At 37.8% G+C, this 21,385-nt stretch overlaps 1 protein-coding gene across 5 annotated transcripts in view; it reads left to right on the forward strand.

The window, feature by feature from the left end:
• The window catches only part of Tcf12 (transcription factor 12), a 275,333-nt gene that overhangs the window by 91,113 nt on the left and 162,835 nt on the right, over positions 1-21,385 (forward strand). For 4 of the 5 annotated variants that reach the window (XM_042687436.1, XM_042687437.1, XM_042687439.1 and 1 more), the window contains exon 4: positions 1,614-1,687. In XM_042687436.1, the coding sequence (XP_042543370.1) occupies positions 1,614-1,687 (74 nt within the window). Of the gene's footprint in view, positions 1-1,611; positions 1,688-9,677; positions 9,740-21,385 lie in introns of those variants that run through there. The other variant, XM_042687440.1, reaches the window with a different exon arrangement.

Genomic DNA, 21,385 nt, shown 5'->3' on the forward strand with positions numbered 1-21,385 from the left:
ATTGGGAATCCTAGCAAGTTACTGAAAAATTGATGGCACACACCACATTCTCATATAAATCATAGAGTACTTCCAAGAATATTCTGAAGGAGTTCTGAACTTAGCAGGGCGGTGTAAGTGTAATATCTAGGTTTTCTCATGTAAAATGAGGCAAAGGCAATAGAAGTTCAGAAGGGGTGGGGACAACATGCTCTCCTAGGAATCATAAGTGGAAAAGATTAGAGTGTTCCTCATAGAAAAGGTAGAAGAAATGGAACAGAACCAGAAAAGGTGAAATGATTGGATTGTGAGAACTCCATCCCTTCCCACCCAATCTTCAGAAGGTATACTAAAGGACACAAAGAAGTGTATTGTTGATGGTGGTTAATAATCTTCTTTGTTTTCCTTTGCAACCTTTTAAGAGTGGATCTTCTTTGCAATCAGATTGTATTTAGATGAGACTGAAGCCTTAACCCACATAATTGCTATAGAATGAATTGTGATATTGTTTTGATATAACCAATGTTGAAATTATATGGTTTGTTTTGGTTGAAGAATATTTAATCCATGATCTGATAGATAACATTGTTTAAAAGTAAATTGATGGCTGAGAAGATGGCTCAGCGGTAGAGTGCTTGCCTTGCATGCATGGCGCGCTGGGTTCGATTCCTCAGCACCACATAAAGCAGAAAAAGCTGGAAGTGGCGCTGTGGCTCTAGTGGTAGAGCACCAGCCTTGAGCTGAAGAGCTGAGGGACAGTATTCAGGCCCCATGACCAGCATCCCCCCCCCCCCCCCCCCACGCCTAAAGAAAAGAAATTGAATGGTTGTTTGACTAGCTTTTGTTTTTTATGGAACTGAGTTCTTCATGTGGACAGTACTAAACTAGATAAAGTTTGAGTTTCATGTATTCATTAAAAAATAGCAGTGGGTGCTGGGTACTAGTGGCTCACACCTATAATCCTAGGTATTCAGGAGGCTAGAATCTGAGGATTGTCGTTTGAGGCAGAAAAGTCTTAAGATTCTTATCTCCAGTTAACCACTCTAAAACCACCAGTGGAGCTGTAGCTGTAAGTGATAGAGTGCTAGCCTTGAGCAAAAGAGCTCAAGCCCTGAGTTCAATTCCCTTAGCTGACAACAAAAAGCAATGGAGGGGAACAGAGATGGAGATAACTTGATTATATGTCTTTTTGTCTTTTTTCTTTTTGGTCGGTTGTGGGACCTGGACTCTGGGCCTGGACTCTGTCCTTCAGCTCAAGGCTAGCGCTCTACCACTTGAGCCACAACACCACTTCCAGCATTTTTTTGCTTATGTGGTGCTGAGGAATTGAACCCAGGACCTCATGCATTCAAGGCAAGCACTCTATTACTGAGCCACCTTTCCGGCCCATATATGCCATTTAAAAGTCTCCAAAGAAATATTTCAGTTTTGAAATTTGATGACATATGTATTTTACTGCTTGTAGAGTCCTGTAAGATACTTTGGATTAACTTACAGAGATTTCTGAGGCAACTGATAGTCCTGCAAAGATTCACATGTGATCTTCTGAATTGTGTATTCTCTGTTGTACTTATTCAAAAGCATACACCAAAACGTCTGAGAAGATTTACACCATCATTGTCTTCTTTTCTTAGGTATAGATGAACGTGGAGGTACCACATCTTGGGGAACAAGTGGTCAACCAAGCCCCTCCTATGATTCATCTAGAGTAAGTTTTCTTTCAACCCTTAATTAGAATTGTAAAGATAATTTGCCTTATTATGTACCTCCTTTCACTCTATATTTGAAGAGAAATGAAAAGTAACAGATTTCTATGGAAATATGATAAACCACCCTTTACATTCATAGTAGATTTAATTCTTGTATAAACGATTGTACATTCGCAATTTATTATATTTCCAATATTTAAAGGAAAAAATTGTTAGTATCACTTTTGCACCTGGACTTGCTAAAGCACTTCTCTAAAACTGGAAGGATCAGTGTTCCTCACCACATAGACTATGGACTGCTCTTCATGCTTACATAGTTATGTTTCTCCATGAGTTGTCCATTTGCTTTGAGAGATGGCAGTGGCTTTCAATGAACCCCTGTCAGCCTCTCCTCTCCTAGTTGTGCCTCAGTAGACTAACAGATATGTATATTAGGATCTGTATAGTCACATCTCTTGAAAGCATGTCAAGCATGACAGACATGGGAGATGATATTGCTTGGTTCACAATTAATAGAAAATAATAGTAACTTAATGTTCTACACACTGAGAGATCTAAAGGTATGCTCCTTTTACTGTAAAAAAAATAAATTTGCTGGGTGCTGCTGGCTTATACCTATAATTCTAGCTACTCAAGGGGCTGAGATCTGAGGCTCCCCATTCAGGGCCAGCCTGGGCAGGAAACTCTATGAGATTCTTATCTCCATATAACCACCAGAAAACCAGAAGTGGAGCTGTGGCTCCGAGTGGTAGAGCATGAGCCTTGAGCACAAAAGCTCAGGAATGGCACCCAAGCCCTGAGTTCAGGCTCCGTGAATGACAAAACAAAACAAAAAACTTCTCACCCAGGTGCCAGTGGTTTAGGCTTATAATCCTAGCCACTCAGGAGGCTGAGATTTGAGGATTGTGTTTGGAAGCCAGCCCACGCAGGAAAGTCTGTGAGACTTATTATCTCCAATTTACTGCCAAAGGATCTGGAAGTGGAACTGTGGCTCAAGTGATATGATAAAAAAAGCGTAAAAGCTCAGGGACATTTCCCATTGCCGAGGCCCTGAGTACTGGTATCAAAAAACAAATTTCCAAAGACTTGCCCAAAAATGAGACTTGGAAATGGAGTATTATTAAATGAAAGATTTGAGATGAGATAAAACACTTCTAAGACGCATCAGTAAACTGGTTAAGAAATGCTTCTCTAAAAATAATATATTTTAATAATGAAACATTATTATTAAATTATTATTAACCAGGAGAAGACCCATAAGCATAGAATTTATGGGTGCATAAGCCAAGAAGCACATTGGGATAAGACGTAGAAGGAAACTGAATGTATGATGCAGCTCTTGGTCTCATTGTGGATTTATTATACTCTTTTGCATTGAAAACTGCTATCTATATATCATAGTACTTCTTAAAAGAAGAGATTTACCTGAGGTAGTAGGCTATATACTGTGTTTATTTTAATTACGTTAGGAAAGAATGAGATAGAATCTGGAATTTTAAAAAAATTAGAGGAACTGGGCCCTGGGTGGCTTATGCCTGTAATCCTTGCTATTTAGGAGGCTGAGCTCTGAGGATCACAGTTTGAAGCCAGCCTGGGCAGAAAAGTCCATGAGGCTCTTCTCTGTAATAAACTACTTAGAAAAAGCCAGAAGTGATGTTGTGGCTAGCCTTGAGCACAAAGAGGCTCAGGGACAGTGCCCAGGCCTTGAGTTCAAGCCTCAGGACTGTGGTTCCCCCCCCCCCCCCAAAAAAAAATATTAGAAGCAAATTATAGCTAGTTAATATGGAGTTTTGTGGTTTTCTTTGTGAATCAGTGGCCAAGAGAACTACATGTTAAAGAGCTTTGTGCTTTAGATTTTGGTGTCAGTTCTGGAGATACTATTTTATCTTTGGCATAGTTGATGTCCAACATTATACCTTTAAAATAGTTTCTGAGTCTTTGAGGAATGCTGTGAGTAAGAATAAGAGAGAAGGGCTGGGAAGGTGGGTCAGTGGTAGAGTGCTTGCCTTGCATGCATGAGGCCCTGGGTTCCATTCCTCAGCACCACATAAGCAGAAAAAGCCGGAAGTGGGGCTGTAACTCAAGTGGTAGAGTGCTAGCCTTGAGCTGAAGAGCTGAGGGACAGTACCCAGGACCAGAGTTCAGGCCCCACACCCAACAAAAAAAGAAAAAGAGAGGTTTTCTGTTTAGATTCTGGAAGTAGCAGCTTTATGTCTAAGGAATTAACAATATACTGTTTATTAATATTATAGTATTCTCTTGCACTGGCTTGAGTTCTGTGCTGTAATAACGTGTGCTTTCTTAAAAGTGCATTATGTGCTGCCTTTGTAGTTTATATTTATTTCCCTTTAATTTGTTTTTTCCTACCCTAGTACTATGTGGGCTTTTAGGAGAAAAGAGCATAGTAATAATGTACATCAACACATGCAATTCATGATCTTGAAATTAAGTTTGCCTCCAGATGGTATCCAAAGAAAATTTGGCTTTTCTTGCTGCTATTTGATCCATAGGTCTGATGTGTCATGTGTCTTTTACTCTTAGTTTATTGTTTGGAATGTAGATTGTATAATGAAAAGTTACATTGGTTCTGTAGTAAATTTGTTTTCTAATTTAAAAATTCGCCAGCTGGCTGAATCTCTGGATTCTCTCAGCTTCCTTCTTCCTGTCCATTGAGAGTTTCAATAAAGTGAGGATTAAGTGCTATCTTTCCTCAGTTTTCTTTCCATTGAAATCTCTCTTCCCTAAATTTCTCTCTTGTATCCTTGTCAAAATTGGAATCTAAGATGGGTTAGTGAACTATCTAAGAAATTACTTTGCTGCTGGGAAGGTGGCTCAGTGGTAGAGCGCTTGCCTTGCATGCCTGAGGCCCTGAGGCCCTGGGTTTGATTCCTCAGCACCACCTAAGAAAAAAGAAAAAGGCCGGAAGTGGCGCTGTGGCTCAAGTGGTAGAGTGCTAGCCTTGAGCTGCATAGCTGAGAGACAGTGCCCAGTCCCAGGCCCCACGACTGGCCCCCCCCCCCCCCCAAAAAAAAAAAAGAAAAGAAAAGGAAAGAAAAAAAGGAATTACTTTGCTGTTTGAGGCTTAAATTTTTTTTTTTTTAAAACTAAAAATCTGGATCCAGTTTCAAAAAGTTTTTCCTTTTAATCCCTTTCACCCAGAAAGACATTTGTGGTTACCTTCAAATCCTCCATTCTAGGAAGATTATTAATTTCTTAAGGTTTTATCTCTAAATACTACATACCATCTTAGCCATTTTTCATAATTATAAGCATATATGATTGTTATTAATAAGAACATCATTTGAAGCCAGGCACTAGTGGTCACACCTATAATCCTAGCTACTCAGGAGGCTGAGGATTGAGGTTTCAAGCCAGCCCAAGCAGGAAAGTCTACTAGACTCTTATCTCCAATAAACTTCTCAAAAATAGCTAGAAGTAGAACTGTGGCTTGAGTGGTAGAGTGCTGGATTTGAGCAAAAAGAAGCTCAGGGACAGTGCCCAGGCCCTGAGTTTAAGCCCCAGGACTGGCACACACAGAAAAATATTTCTTTGTCTTGGAGACACACACACACACACACACACACACACACACACACACACATGTGTATACATATAAATGTATATATACATACATATATATGTATATCCACACATGACACATGTATATATTGAAATGTGCTGCACTTTAAGTGTAACAGATGAGAATTATTTGCTGATTTGAACTTTTTTTCTTTTAGAATTATAAAGAGGGCCTGGACAGGTGGCTCAGTGGTAGAGCGCTCGCCTTGCATGCATGAGGCCTTGGGTTTGATTCCTCAGCACCACATAAACAGAAAAAGCCAGAAGTGGTGCTATGGCTTAAGTAGTAGAGCACAAGCCTTGAGCTGAAGGGCTAAGGGACAGCGCCCAGGCCCAGAGTTCAGGCCCCACCCCCCATAGATGTATAATTATAAGGAATATAAGTATATTCAATTTCCCTTCCCTTTTATTTATCTACTTTTTTATTATTTTATTTTGTTCTTGTGATAACAAGTTTCTTCTTGCCAAATGTTGATATAAAAGCCTTTTGTCTTTTTTCATGATATAGTGCTTTATATATAATGGGTATATTTGCTAAATACTAATTGAGAAATAATCATTAGACTTATTAGGCTGGTTTTATAGGTTGAGGGAGGAACGAATTGATGTAAGATTATGAGCCTTGAAGTAACTGGTGGTACTATTAATGTAATAAGACTTCTGTGCTTACAAATTTATTCTGATTGATGAGGATTCTACTTAGAGAGCGACATTTTATTTAATATTATAGGCTTTGGGCCAGGAGTGGTGGTACACAGCTGTAATCTCAGCTACTTGGGTGGTGGAGATAAGGGATAAAGAAACAAGAAGAACTAGAGGTGTGGTTCAAGTACTAACTGGATTACAAAGCTAGAGGACCTGAATTAAACCCCCAGTACTGAAAAGAAAGTGAAGAAACGTGATGGGCGTTGGAAGCCTTCAGTGTGATGTCATTTACTTCTCGTGTTTGAGTTTCTGGGTTCTTGTCTGTAAGATTATGGTAATTTTTTCACATAACATTTTGAGTTTTAATAAAGATGGAATATAACAATATTTATGAAGTGTGTAATTTATTAATACACCAAATGAAACTATCTCCACCTAGCTAATAATATGCATTTTGATGGTTGTATTTTCTGACTTACAGATTCTATTACTGAGGGCTGGGAAGGTGGCTCAGTGGTAGAGCGCTTGCCTTGCATGCTCAAGGCCCTGGGTTCGATTCCTCAGCACCACATAAGAAAAAAGCCGGAAGTGGCGCTGTAGCTCAAGTGGTAGAGCACTAGCCTTGAGCTGAAGAGCTGAGGGACAGTGCCCAGGCCCAGAGTTCAGGCCCCACGACCGGACCCAAAAAAAAAAAACAAACCCAAATTCTATTACTGAGATGTTGTCTGATCATTTGAGTCTGTGGATATTTTGTGTGTGTGTGTGTGTGTGTGTGTTCGTTCCCTTGCCCTCTTGACCTGTGTTACCCAGCCTAGGCCAAGCTCTAAAATGAAACATCTGAGGTTTACATCTGAAATAGGGGTTCACAGAAATAAGAGAAGTTTTCCTGTTGACACTTGTTTTGTAAAGACGTTTTTCACTCCTTTATTTAAAAGGTAAAATTGAGTTTGTTAGTAGGAAACCCGTCAGCAGGAATTACTTTTAGAAGTACCATCAGTGACCACAGTTGGCTTTTTAACCATGAGCAGTTTTCAAGTTATATGTGACTATTGTGTTGGTACTTTAGAAATAACCAGCCTTCACTTGTAGTTTGGGTACTGTCACAAAATTTTCAAAGCTGAGAGGTATGTTAGTTATCATTTACATCAAGTCCCTTTATTTTATAGGTGAGGAAGAAGAGACTGGAGCGTTTGAGATTTGGCCAGGTTCTGTTTTGTATTATCTGAACAATGTAACACATGAGATTTGGCTAGTCTATAGGACTAATTAATCACTTACTGGCCTAGAACTCAAATGCTGTGAATCTTATGATAGTATGTTTTCATCCCCTTAGTATTTCCCAACTCAAAGAACTGCCCTAAATTTTTCTGTCATATTCAGGAGGATTGGGAGACTAGAAAACAAGAGGATGTGCAGCTAATGAATGAGGATGGTGCGAGATTGTAGGAAAATTTCCCTAGCTCTGCAGTGTATTATGAAAACGAATAGAGCAAAATTTGAAGGGTCAGTGTTAAATCAGTTTGGCTGATTGATGGGCTGCCAGTGTCTAGTTTTGGCACTTCTAGTTCTTCATTTGTGATCCCGAGCAAGATAATTCTTCTTCTTCTTTTTTTTTTTTTTTTTTTTTTTGGTCGTGGGGCTTGAACTCTGGGCTTGGGCAAAGGTAATTCTTCTTATCTCAAAGTTTTCTTCCATGGATAGGAATGGAGTAAGTGCTAATAATGACTTCACTGCAGTTGCAAACCTAAGTCTATTAGTGGAGATGAGACTTCTTTGGCTGTCTGTGACTCAGCACAAAGTAATTTCAGGGACTTTTTTACTAAGAGAAAGGAGCAGATCTGTTTTGTGGTCTTTCCTTGTAATACTTGCTAAGACTTGTGCTACCCGTAGCAGAAGTCTGCAGAAGTCTGCTACCCGTAGCAGAAGTCTGCTACCTTAGGGATCATTTCAGGGAACATTTGTCAGAGACACATGTCAACAGCAAGCTGACACATCAGATCCTAGAGAAAGTGAAAATATGAGGGCACAAAGATTTTAAAGTTGCTCTAGGCTTCTGAATTTTATACACAAAGCCACAGCAGAGCACTTGGGACAAGGGAAATGAAAATAAAGTTCACCAATAGTGAGAATAGTTTTTAGTCTGTGGAGACTAAAATTAGTCTATAAGGTTATGTAGATGAGATTTACATCATTTCTTTTTTGATTCTTGGACCATTTCTGCCAGATGAGGCCAAAGAGAACTTTAATTTTGCTTAGTGCTGACTGTATTCGTAAGTGGGTATTCAGTATCTTTTCATTCATGTGGACAAGCTTGGCTAAGAGCCACTTCATTTGTAGATAGGAGTTTGATAAGGGATAAGAAAGCCTTGGTACCTGTCTTGTCCTATCTATACAAACTCCAAAGAGGTCATTCTGACCTTAGGAAGAGTTATACTGACTAGGGTTTTAGAAGGTTGATTTACATTTGACAGCAGAATGGGAATCCCTAGAATAGTTAGGGTTCTTTCCCTTTGGGAACAGATTAGCACACAATCACCATTTCTAGTTAGTTTTCCTGCTTCTAAACAAGCAGGGATTGAGAGATTGGTAAATGCATTTAGTTCCTGAAATGTCAAAAGGTAAATTAGTGTGTACTTTTAGTTGATAACATATGTTTAAAAATACATATGTGTATTATTTTAGTTATAATTAAAGATAGCAATATAGAAGCTATAAATTAGATACCTCATAATTACCAAAATAATATAATTGGTTACTTAAGAGGAGGGAGAGATTGCTTTCAGTGATCAGAAAAGAGTTAATAGAGGAAGAAGTGTTTGAATAATAGTAGAACAATGAGCAAAGACCTTGTTATGATTGGAGTTGAAGTAGGACTGAGGGTGTGGCTTATGTGATAGAGCGCAAGCCCCAGTTCTGCCAAAAGAATGACAGACAGACAGATAGGGAGAGGGAGGAATGAGAGAGAGAGACAGACAACATGGAAATATGGAATAGTCAGAACATAAGGACAAAGATGCTCCCCAGATCTAAGTTCCATAGACAGATCAGAGCCAGGTAACCTTTGTGTTTGAGAAATGCAGTCTATCTTTAGGAAATAAAGAGCCAATTAAAAAGAGATTTATACAGATAATAACAGATTTTAAAACCTTCAAATTTTTATAAAGATTAATTTATTGTGTGTATTAAAGATGAGTCCCAAGTAAAAGTGTGGCAAGCAATAAGTTGATCAGCAAAGATTGATTTATAGGTCCATTCAAGAAATTACATTTGGGCAGGGTGACAGTAGCCAGATTGAAGAGTAATGGAAAGAAAAGGAATGTTACAAAGTGGATGGGTGAAGCAGCTGACAAGACTTAGGTGACTGGGAAAGATGTGAAATTCAGTGGACTCCATCCACAGAATCTTGAACTCCTGAATTAAACTCCCCCGGGCTTTTAGACTGTATGTGACAAGTTAGCTGTGATTGTGTTAAATAACTACCAGAATATTTGATTTTAACATTTTCCCCTCTACTGGGGAGAAATGGTGTGAGAAGCTAAAGGCAGCTTTTATTTGTTGTTCCTTGTTTGTCAGCATTAGTGTATAATAAAGTTCAGTATTGCTTTTCTTCCTGTAGCATAGATAATTTTCTCTAAATTATTTATTGTTACTCTTTCTATTTTTGAAGGGGAAAGGTGACAGATTTTGTAGTGATTAGGAATTCATATGCACTAATTAGAAAGGACCCACAAATTTTGAATAGTGTTTTATGCCTCTTGATCTCAGGTACAAAACACAAGATGAAGCAGTTAAATAGCAAAGCAAGACAGAAGGGACAGAGAAGTAAAGTAAGTGTTTCTATATATTGCATCTATGTTCCCATTGATCTGTTTTGTTATGTAACTGCTCCTTCAGACTGTTCTAAATGTGGAAAGGGAAAAACCTGCCTGTGAGAAAAGGGTGTATTTTGATGTTAGGTTTAAATAAGCCCTCAGTAGTAAATGTTGTTTGTTAGAAATGTTTGGTATTCAAAACATTATCTGCGTACAAACTAATCTATATATTCTTGGGTAAGAAAAAGTTGGGTTATGATGATAGCCCATCACATATGTTGCCAGGAGATATTTAAGGTGAAATAAATCACATACTGGTTGGATTGTCCATTATCCTGTTTCAAGCCAATCAAGGCTTCTGTTTTTCCTGTTTAGCCATTCTTTCTAGAGACAAACCTGTTGATGTGCTCTACCACAGATACTTTGGGGAAGAACTTTCCTGTCACTTTCCTGCCCTATTGTGAATTTTTCTTAATTTTATATGCCTGTAACATATTCATCAGGACTGATTTAATCTATTTATCTTTTTTTTTTTTTTTTTTGGGTCGGTGATGGGCCCTGAACTCTGGGCCTGGTGCTCAGGAATCGAACCCAGGGCTTCCTGCATGCAAGGCAAGCACTCTACCATTGAGCCACCTTCCCAGCCCCATCTTAGACTTTCTTTTGTAATCATTGAGCTCAGTCTTATTTTCTTAGCAGTTTCTTAGTGTTTTCTCAGTATAGAGATTTCTTGTTCATGAGATTAAACTTCTAGGGAATATTCTAACGAAACAAATATTTAGCTTTACTTAGCTTATTTTTATTAATAAATAATTGTAACTAGTGTTTATCATAGTATAGTTCACAAGCTTCACTCTCCAGTGTTACCTGTTTTGACCTTAGTTTTAGAGGTGAGGAAAATAAGGTTTAGAAAAGACAAATCACCAGAAAACTAAACATCTATGAGTTGTATGTAGGTTGTATGCCTCTAAAATTATAGTCTCTTTCTATTGTTGTTTCTTTCTATTATGTACTTGCCAAAGTATGAGAGACCTTAAACAGTTATCTATTCCTTATTTGTCCAGACTTGAAGGAAAGATATTCTAAAACATGTCATGAACCCCGGGCCTTAAACTCTGTTTACTTGTGGCTGATAGTCTATCACTTGAACCATGACTCCGGTCTGCCATTTTGTTAGATAATGAGAACTAGAGTCTTTCAGGTGTTTGAACCATGGCTGGCTTCTACTGGAGGTCTTCCATATTTCAGCTCCCTTAGTGGCTAAGATCACAGGCACATGTTCCCAATGCTTAGATAGATTTTTTTTTTTAATTGTTAGTGCTGTTTCATGCCAGTGCTAGATCCTGAACTCAGGACTTCATGTTCTTGCTTGGCTTTCTCTGCTAGCATTATTTCTTTCAAAAACTTATTTATTTTAAATGTTAAACAAAACCACAACAGAAAAAAGAAAAAAATAAATCCATAAGCTGAAAGCCAAATCAACCAGATTTGTGTCCTGTCTTTGCCCTTAGATTTGATATGGACAAGTTAATTTCTGAGCTTTGACCTTAGAAATATGTGAGGATTAAATGGACAAGTTTTTTTTTAATATGTAGCACATACCTACAATTTATAAGTGTTGTTCCTAGTTTTACATCTTGGCCCATGCAAAGTTATATGTCCATTGTGATATAAAACCATGTTAGGAATTTTGTAAGTTTTGAATGCTCCTTGGAGAGACAGCTGTTTTGAATTCTTGGAACATGTCCCAAACAAGTTGACGAACTGTTACAGTTTTTAAATGCCCAATAAGTTCTGTACATCAGAAAAACTAGATTTTGTTTATGTACATAAAAGCTATGGGGAAAGTTTTGCATTGTAGATCTTTGGATTTAAGAGATTTTAGGGGAAATGGGGCAACTCGTGCTTAGAGTCTATATGCTTAGAGTCTATATCCTTAGACTATGACTTACACATTTAAGAAAAGGCGTCAGTTCTTTCAATCTGTTTAAAAGGTTTATTATGTACTCTGAGACCCTACATGAGCTTATGTTCACAAAGGCTTACTTAGCAGCATGTCAGTTTCTCTGGAGATGTGCTTCTGCTGCTATATATTCTTACAGTTTTATGCAGAGATTAGAAGATGAAAGTATTTTCTTTCAATATATTAAACTGGTATTTCAGCTTTAAACCTTAGTTCATTCATCAGTTAAGATAATTATTCTAATGTGGTTTTGTATCATGTATTAGACAGTTTTCTGTAATGGTGATAAAGTACCTGAGAAAGGATGAAAGAAGTTTTTCATCTCATGTTTTTAGGGGGTTTCTGTCCATGGACACTTGATTCATTTTTTTTTTCTGGCCATGTTGAAGCAGTCTTAATGGTAGAGAGCATGTGGTGGAGTGAATCTGCTCCTCTCATGCAGGAGGAAAGATGATGTTGTGGGAGGGGAAGGGGCTGGGGCAATATATAGTCCTCAAGAGCACCTCCTCCCCATAGGACCTTCAACTCAGTTCTGACTCCCAGGTTTCAATCACCTCCCAATAACCCAGCAAATTACCAACCCATCCTAGTCAGAGCCTTCATATTTCAGAAGCCCCAGTTCTGTGCTTGCTGCTTTGGACACAAAGCCTTCAACACATGTCCCCTTTTGGTGGACATTTTAGATGTAAATGACAACATAACCAACATGGTACTTGGAAGAGACTATACCTTTGAGTTTAGAAAACTGTTTTTGTGATGAAGCAATTAAATACCAGCTGTCTTGAACTGAGTGCAGTCAAGTCTCATGCTTGCTAGGCAAGTGCTTTGCACTTGAACCATACCTCCACTTGCTTTTACTTTATTTTTATTTATTTTAATATATATTTTAATGTATATTTTGTAAAGATATTTTGTACAGAGGGGTTACAGTTACATGAGTAAGGTGATAAGTACATTTCCTATTGAGCATTGTTACCCCCTCCTTTGTTTTTCCCCTACCATCCCTTCCTTCCCCTTTACTTTTTTTCTTTTTTCTTTGATCGGTCGTGGGGCTTTTGAACTCTGGGCCTGGGCATTGTCCCCGCAATCTTCAGCTCAAGGCAAGCGTTCTACCACTTGAGCTACAGCACCACTTCTGGTTTTCTGGTGGTTTATTGGAGATAAGAGTTTCACAGACTTTCCTGCCTGGGCTGGCTTTGAACTGAGATCCTCAGATCTCAGCCCCTTGAGTAGCTAGGATTACAGGCGTGAGCCACCCGCGCCCGGCCCTTTACTTATTTTTTTAGGGAGGATTTTGTGCTTTCTTCATGGGGCTGCCCTCAGACCATGATGATGTTGCTTTGTGCTTTCCACATAGCTGGGATTATATTGTGAACCATCTTCAACTTGATTGATGAAATGAGTCTCACTAATTTTTTTGCCAGGACTGGCCTTGAACTGTGATCTTCCTCAGTATCTGGGATTGCAATCATGCATCACCACACTCAGCCAAATTGAAAAAGATTTCAACCGACGTATCAAGGTTCTACAAAGCTTTTGAGGGTTTTGGTTGGGATTGCATCAAATCTACAGGTCAATTTGAGGGTAATTGACATCTTAGCAATGTGGAGTTTTAACCCATATGGCATATCTTGCTATTTTAAGTCTTTAATTTCTCTTAATAATGCTTCATAGGTTTTTGTGATCAGATCTTTCATACCTTCTGTTCATTTTAATAGCCATAATCTTAGATGAAATACTACTGTTAGAAATATTTTAAAAGTTCATTTTTGGTTTATATCTGATAATAAAAAACTACAGTTGGTCTGTATATTAATCTTGTTATATCAACTTATTTTCATTGTAGTAGGATTTTGGTAAAATCTGAAGGATTTTCTGTTTGGGCAGTATGTATTCATCAATAGTGAGAAATGAACTTTCATTTCTAATTTGGGGGTCTTTTTTTGGGGGGGGGGTCAGTGGTGGGGCTTGAACTCTAGGCTTGAGCACTGTCCCTGTGTTCTTCAGCTCAAGGCGAGAGCTTTAAGGCTCGAGCCATCGCGCTATTTCTGGTTTTCTAGTGGTTTATTGGAGATAAGAATCTCATGGGGGCTGGGAAGTTGGCTCAGTGGTAGAGCGCTTGTCTTGCATGCCTGAGCCCCTGGGTTCGATTCCTCAGCACCACATAAGCAAAAAGAAAAAACCTGGAAGTGGCGTTGTGACTCAAGTGGTAGAGCGCTAGCCTTGAGCTGAAGAGCTGAGGAACAGTGCCCAGGCCCAGAGTTCAGGTCCCACAACTGGACCCCCCCCCCCCCCCCCAAAAAAAAAAAAAAAAGAGTCTCATGGACTTTCCTGCCCGGGCTGGCTTTGAACCATGATCCTCAGATCTGTCTCCCGTGTAGCTAGGATTATAGGCGTGGGCCACCGGCGCCCAGCTTTTATTTTCTTTTTATCTTTTTTGAACTGATCATAATTTATAATTCAACATTGAGCAGTTTGATAAACGTGGGCAGCTCTGCCTTGTCCTTGATCTTGGAGGTAAATATGATGTTACTTGTAGATTTTGTTGGTGTGACTTATTTGAGGAGTTCTCTATATTCCTAATTTATTGATTGTTTACTAAACATAGATGCTGAATTTTATAATTTTTTCTTCATCTGTTGATGATACTGTTTTTTATTTTTAGTGTAAGAGCCATTAATTGGTTGATTGATTTTTAAATTTTAGAGCAACTTTGCATTCCTAGGATAAGTACCTTTGTTACTGACCTGTTCATATATTATTGGATTCAGTTTGCTGAAATGTCACAGATATTTATAGTTGGGCAATATTGATCTGTGGGGTGTGTTTTTCCTTCTTTCTTGTACTATTTTAGTCTTTTTCTATATTTGGTATCATAATAATGTTGACCTTAGAAAATCAGCTGAGAATTATTACTTCTTACTCAGCTTTCTGGATGAACTTTTATACAATTGGTATTTGCTCTTAAATATTTAGTAGCATTTACTACTGAAAATATCTAAGTGTTTAGATTTTTTTTGGTTGATTTTGAATTAAATTAGTAGATAAAAGCCTATTCAAGTCATCTTTTTGAATTACTTACTCCAAAGCAAAAAGCCAGTATGTTGTATAGGTGAACGTTGTGTTTGGGTCCTTCAAGTTATCTTTTTTAAAAAGCAGAATTAGTTGGGTTAGTTTGTGTTGTATAAGAAATTTAACATTTCATCTAAGTTGACTGACATGTTCATAATATTTTGTTACTAAATATTTGCATCATAATGTTACCTCTTTATCTTTAAGTAGTTATGTGAAGGGCTTTCAATTCAGCTTGTCATTTTATGTGTACAGTGTATCGATCAGTGTTAACCCCATCCATCATTCTGCCCCCTTCCATTTATCCCAGATGCACTTATCCCCTCAGATTTCACAATTCTGTTTTCACATATGTACATCAAGTATAGTTATCTCTTACTGTGTTAAATTAGTACAAACTTACCAGTGTAAAACAGCACATTCATTTATTTCACAGTGTTTGTGGGCAAAGAGTCTGACAGGTTTAACTTGGTTATCTGCTTTGGTATCTCATAAGAGGATACTGGTCAGAGCTAGGGTTTCATTTGAAGGACCAATGGGACAAGAATCTACTGTCAGTCAAATTGATGTAATTGTTGACTAATGCAGTTCTTTTGAGTTGCTCAAGACCTCAGTTTCCTGTTGGCTGTCCTCTTACTGTCTTGTACAAGGCTGAAAATTTTGCTTCCTTAAGAGATCCTTGGAATTTTGATACCCTTTTTGCTATCCAATTTGTTTCTTATTACAAACTTTCTGCAGATAATTGACTATTAATATTTTAGAACCTATAGCCAGAAATCTGTTCTTTAACATAGTACAATTAGACAATTACCATACTTGTGTGATTTTAGGGATGGCTTGTTGATTTCTTAGTTTTGTCCTAGCCTCTGAAATGAGGGCTACAATATTCAACCAATAAGAGAATCTAGATTCATACAAGGTAGCAAGCAGTCCTAGGAATTGTCTGTTTTTCAATATAGCTAATAGTCTAACCCAGCACTTTACCTAGTATATTCCAGAGAATTTTAGGTGTCTCTTAGATGTTTTAAGAGTATTCACAAGGTTAACATAGTTTTCACAATACTACTAAAACTTGATTTATGATTTCAGTTTTATTCTTTCCTGACTTGTGAGGCTTTCAGTGGCTACATGATAAATGATGATATCTTTGCTGTGACATCATATGTCATGAGGTTAAATAAGTGTATTCTTTTATGTTCTTGTGTTTTTTTTCAGGTTAATTTTTCTGACATGATAAATCAATAGCTATAGTTCATATAAACAAATTTCTTGGGTCTCACATTCTTTAAAAGCATAAAGGCTCTTATTAAATGGTAACTGCTCTGTATAACACTCTAATAATAGCAATAAGTTTGTACTTAAGTATAAAGGTTTTCTAAGACCTTGGGAATAGTTGGCTTAGTGAAAATGATTCTCTATTAACGTGTCTATGAATCACATTAACACATTTTTTTGGTGGTGGAGATTTAAAAGAAAAAAGTGACCAGCATGTAAATCTTTACTAATTGTGTAGGAAGTTAAATCAGTTTTCTATTATTCTCTGATTTGGTTAAGATTATTTCAGTTCTTTAAGATATATTTTTTCCTCCATGACATAGAAAAGATACAGTATTAAACATAAAGGTTAAATTAACGGACACATGAAAGACCCTAGTATAGAGCTAGATCATACCAGGTTTTCAACTAGAATTAGCTGTAATGTTCACAGTGCCACCAGAGGTGTGCTTGTTGACACTTTGGTTTTCTAATTAACAACAGGTTTTTTTTTTTTTTTTTTTTTTTTGGTAAATTAATAGGCCTTCTTTATTGAACTCAGTGCTATTTTTTTCTGCCATTCTGGCACTGCGCTTTGCTTTGATGTTCATACTTGGAACTGGGCTGGTATATGGACATATAAGCTATTTATACTCAGCCCAGGAAGTTTAACTTAGAATTTGGCAGAGTGACTTGGGCTTCATTTAAAATTTTACTTGTCGGTCCATCCTGTGCCTTAGACTAATAATAGGAATTTAATAATGCTAATCATACTTTAGAAGTGGTAATGTGGAACATCTTGGATTGCATGAAAAAGTTATCAGCTGATTAAAATAGTTTTGCATATTATTTTTCTTCTTTTACTCTCAGTGTCCTTGAAAGCAAAGGTTGTGTTTTATTCATCATGTATCCAGGTGTCTAGCAGAGTGCCTGCATATGTTTACATGCGCATTGTCACACTTCCCAATGACATTTCAGTTTTTAAATCTCATGTGTAACTACATGAAACATGAACACACAGGGAAAAGATGAAAGAAAAGAAAGGATGAAAGGAAGAAGAAAACAGGCAGAAGGGAGTGAAGAGAAGGAAAGAGAAAATTGGTAAGCGTTGATAAGCTCATCTAAGATACATATTGATAGCACACATTGAAAATATTAGAACTCAAAGCAAGCAGGCAGATAGATGTTGACAGGTGTGGTTAGCTATTGGTTGAGATGGAGTCTCTTGAACTTTTATGATCTGGCTGGCATTGAATCATCATCCTTGAATTCCTCCCTTTCAAGCTAGGATTACAGGTGTGAGCCATCATACCTGGCTGAGTTCTTGTTTTTGTGTCTGAAAACTTTATGGTAAGTTTCTGCAAAATAGGTAGGTAGGAAGATTAATTAGGTAGATAGATAGGTCAGATAGACAGTCCATTTATCATTGGGTTTTTGTAACAAAGGTGATTATGTCTTAAACTTATATAAATATAGAAACAACTTTGATCAGTAACTTCATGGGTTTTCTCTTGTAGCAAAGATTAACATTTCTAAGTTCTGTGTTTTGTTTTTTTTTGGTCGGTCATGGGCTCTGAACTCTGGGCCTAGGTGCTGTCCCTCAGCTCTTCAGCTCAAGGCTAGCACTCTACCACTTAAGCCACAGTGCCACTTCCGGCTTTTTCTGCTTATATGGTGCTCAGGAATCGAACCCAGGGCCTCATGCATGCAAGCAAGCACTCTCCCACTGAGCACCTTCCCGGCCCATTTCTAAATTCTTGTGCCATACAATGATCAGAGAAAAACCGTATGAAATGCATTTTGTAGAACATATTTCAAAATGTCAAAGCTGTTATGACGTGTTATGATATAGATGGAACTGTTTAAAATACACTAAATAATAATTAAGGTAGATTTTAAGTATAGAATTGAACAGTTTTTGTATCTTTCCATGTATTATCTTTTAAAAAATGTCGTCTTCATATATTCTATGAACAGTTTTCAATTTAACATGTCCCTTTATGTGAAGAATGCATCTTGATCAAATTCATGCCTTTCATTGTTCTCCCCTTTCCCATTTCAGCCTTTATTAGTAATATAATCAGTTGTTAATCTTATATGCTATTCATTATCATGAGACAAGAACAGTCATTTTTTAAGGAATGTTTGAAAATAGGCTGTGGCCAGTAGTATAGAGTGGCTAAAAAGCTAGTACAATAGATAATTCTGATTGTTTTGCTTTATTTTTCATAATGTATATCACTTACCATATGCAAGTCTTAATTTTCTTAGCAGTTATTTTCATAATGATACCAGTCTTCAGAAGTTTTTGTTTGTTTGATCTGTTGGTTTTTTGAGATAGGTCTTGCTATATATGTAACCCCGGGTGGCCTCACGCTCGTCAACGTCTGGCTTCGGGCTCTGGAGCGCTGAGGTTGCCAGCATCCACTGGCCAGAATTCAGATTTTTTTAGTTAGAAGCTTCAAAGGGTTCAGTTTGAACTTTTTATTAGTATTGTAACTCCCTTTTATTTCCTCTGGTGGGGGGGACCAATCAGTGTTTTGCACACAGTAGGCCAGCTCTCCCACTGAGCCTCATCCTCAATCCTTAAATAGTCACTTTCTATCAGGTAAAAATATGTACTATGATTGATTGTTATTTGATGTTATTACTAGTTTCTTCACTCCCCTGCAGGTTCATGCATTATTTTGCTTTGTTCCTGTTAACTTTGTTTGCTCCAGGATCACACTGACTTATATAATAATACCCTTTTGCCATTTGAATTTATGGTAGCTATAAATTATATATTTTCTTAGTTCATCCTTTTCTCCCTAATGACCTGTAATTAGAATTATACCTAATTCTATGTGTTAAGAAGCATGCTGTTTAAATTTCTTGTGATCTAGCCCCCTTTTTATTTTTCATTGAAGCCTATTTGACACTTACTTTCTACTTAAAAATCTTTGGACTAGGCTGGGAATATGGCTTGGTGGTAGAGTGCTTGCCTAGCATGCATGGAGCCCTGGGTTCCATTCCTCAGTACCACATAAACAGAAAAAGCCAGAAGTAACACTGTGGCTAAAGTGATGAGTGCTAACCTTGAGCAAAAGAAGCCCAGGGACAGTGCCTAGGCTCTGAGTTCAAGCCCCAGGACTGGTGATAAATAAAATATCTTTGAACGAATGTATACATAAGAATATGTATTCTCTCCAGTTTATACATTCATATATTCTTCACATCCAGCTTTAGAGTGGACAGTGTGGCTGACCTACAAACACATCACAATTAGCATTTTCTAGAATAATATTCTTTTAGGATGACAAGCCATGTTTTAGTGAGTACTTTTCAGGTTGTAATGCCTTGTGTTGACTCTAAGAATGGCAAGAATACCCAGATGTATGTGAAATGATGGTAAATCACTTGGCACAGTAGCAGTGTTCACTTCAGAATAGAAGCAACTCTATGGAAAGACCTTGGGTAAAAGCCATCCTATTCTGTATGTATCTTCTCCTGCATGGGACTTTGATTGTGGTTATTGGGGACACCCTGGTGGTCATATCAGGTGTAAACGTCATCCAAGTATGTCTTGAGTGTCTGCCACATGTGTATCAGTGATTATAAAGTAGATAAAACTGAAACAGATTCATTTGGGATTTCACATTCTCTGAAGGTTAATTTTAAAGCAGAACAGCAGAAAGAGTAGTGAGACGAATCCATGAGCAATTGTGAAGATTTGACAGTTACTCCTAGTCCTTTGGTTAAAGTGACAGCATGCCTACAGTTTTAGCCCTATTAGCGTCTTCTTGAATGTTAGTTAGCCTGTAGTCTGGGTAGTGATAAATGTTAGTGATGAATGATTTTATAGTCCCAGAGGATTTGGGTGGCTTCTGGTTTCTGCCAGGCAGAGCAGTTTTTCTGTCTTATTTGGGCCTCATGTAAGTTTTTCTGATCTTTGATATGATGGTTTTAATTTAGGAGAGGGGTGGTTGTCACTTGGAGTTTTTATTAACTAGTATTCAAAATTCTATTTAGAAACAGTATCATTTTGGAGGTGATGATATACTTTGTGTAAGAGAACTGGGGCTGGAAAGGTGGCTCAGTGGTAGTGCGTTTGCCTTGCATGCATGAGGTTCGATTCCTCAGCACCACATAAGCAGAAAAAAAAAGCCAGAAGTGGCGCTGTGGCTCAAGTGGTAGAGCGCTAGCCTTGAGCTGAAGAGCTGAGGGACAACGCCCAGGCCCAGAGTTCAGGCCCAAGACCAGATCAAAAAAAAAAGAGCAAGAATCTGAGAACCAGGATAGTTTTTTAATCTGTAGGAATTTTGGAACTTTATTATCTTTTCTCCCTTTGTTTTTGCAATTTTTTTATTGTGATTAAGTGATTACATAAATTTCAGAAATTTTACAGTATTGTGGGATAGTGATACTTAGTTCAAGTCACAAATACATTCTAACCTTCATGGGGCAAATTGTTTTTATTGTGGACATTGATCAAAGAGAACTAAGCAACTCAGTGGCAGTGACGGGAAGGAGGGAATGAGTGGGGAAAGAGGCAACAGCTGACACTAAGCAAAAGGAAAGAAATTAAATATCACCCGATGTGGAAGAAATAACTGTATTGTCAAAGCTCATAGAACTCCCTTTGTTTTAAAACACATATGTTAAAGTACAAAAAGAAATTTAGTAACAGTTATTATGAAATCATAATATATTTTTGTGGTCTTGCATTTTCAGACATAAATGAGCTGTTTTTATTAAATATTTTTTTACATGGCTCAGTTTCTATGAGATAATATACTAGTTCTAAAAGGAGTTCAAATAAAAATTTTTTGTTGTTAAATATATTGTTTGCTATTTAGCAAAGGGTTTATTTTCAGTATATTGTTGGTGAGTTAGTTTTAGAAATACAGATAAGGATAATTTCTATTATTTTAGATAAGGCTACTGAAGGATCCCTCACATCCATGCCAGGAGACCACACAGAGGCAGGCAGGCACAGGAGAAAGATTATTGTAAGGTTTATTAGAGGAGCGATATTTCCCCCAAGAAGGGAGCAAATGGCACCTGTCCCTATCTAGGTAGCAGAAGGATCTGGGAGCAGGAAGTGAAGTAAGTGGGAGCTCAGGTGGGTCTGGGCGGAGAGAGTGAAGTGGCCAGCTGTTTGGCAGGAGCTCCAGGGCTGGGAGGAGCTGTGGACCAAAGGTGGGGATAATACTAACAGCTGCAGTTGTGTTATGCTTTGTAAAGCTTGGGAAGAGAGGAAGAGTGGGAAGATGGAAAGAGCATTTTTTGTTTTTTTTGTAGTTCATTGAAACTTTTTTTTTTTTTTTTGTCCATCGTGGGGCTTGAACTCTGGGCCTGGGCGCTGTCCCTCAGCACTTCAGCTCAAGGCT

This window comes from Dipodomys spectabilis, unplaced genomic scaffold, assembly GCF_019054845.1.
Source record: "Dipodomys spectabilis isolate Male_0828 unplaced genomic scaffold, ASM1905484v1 ptg000108l, whole genome shotgun sequence".
NCBI lineage: Eukaryota > Metazoa > Chordata > Mammalia > Rodentia > Heteromyidae > Dipodomys > Dipodomys spectabilis.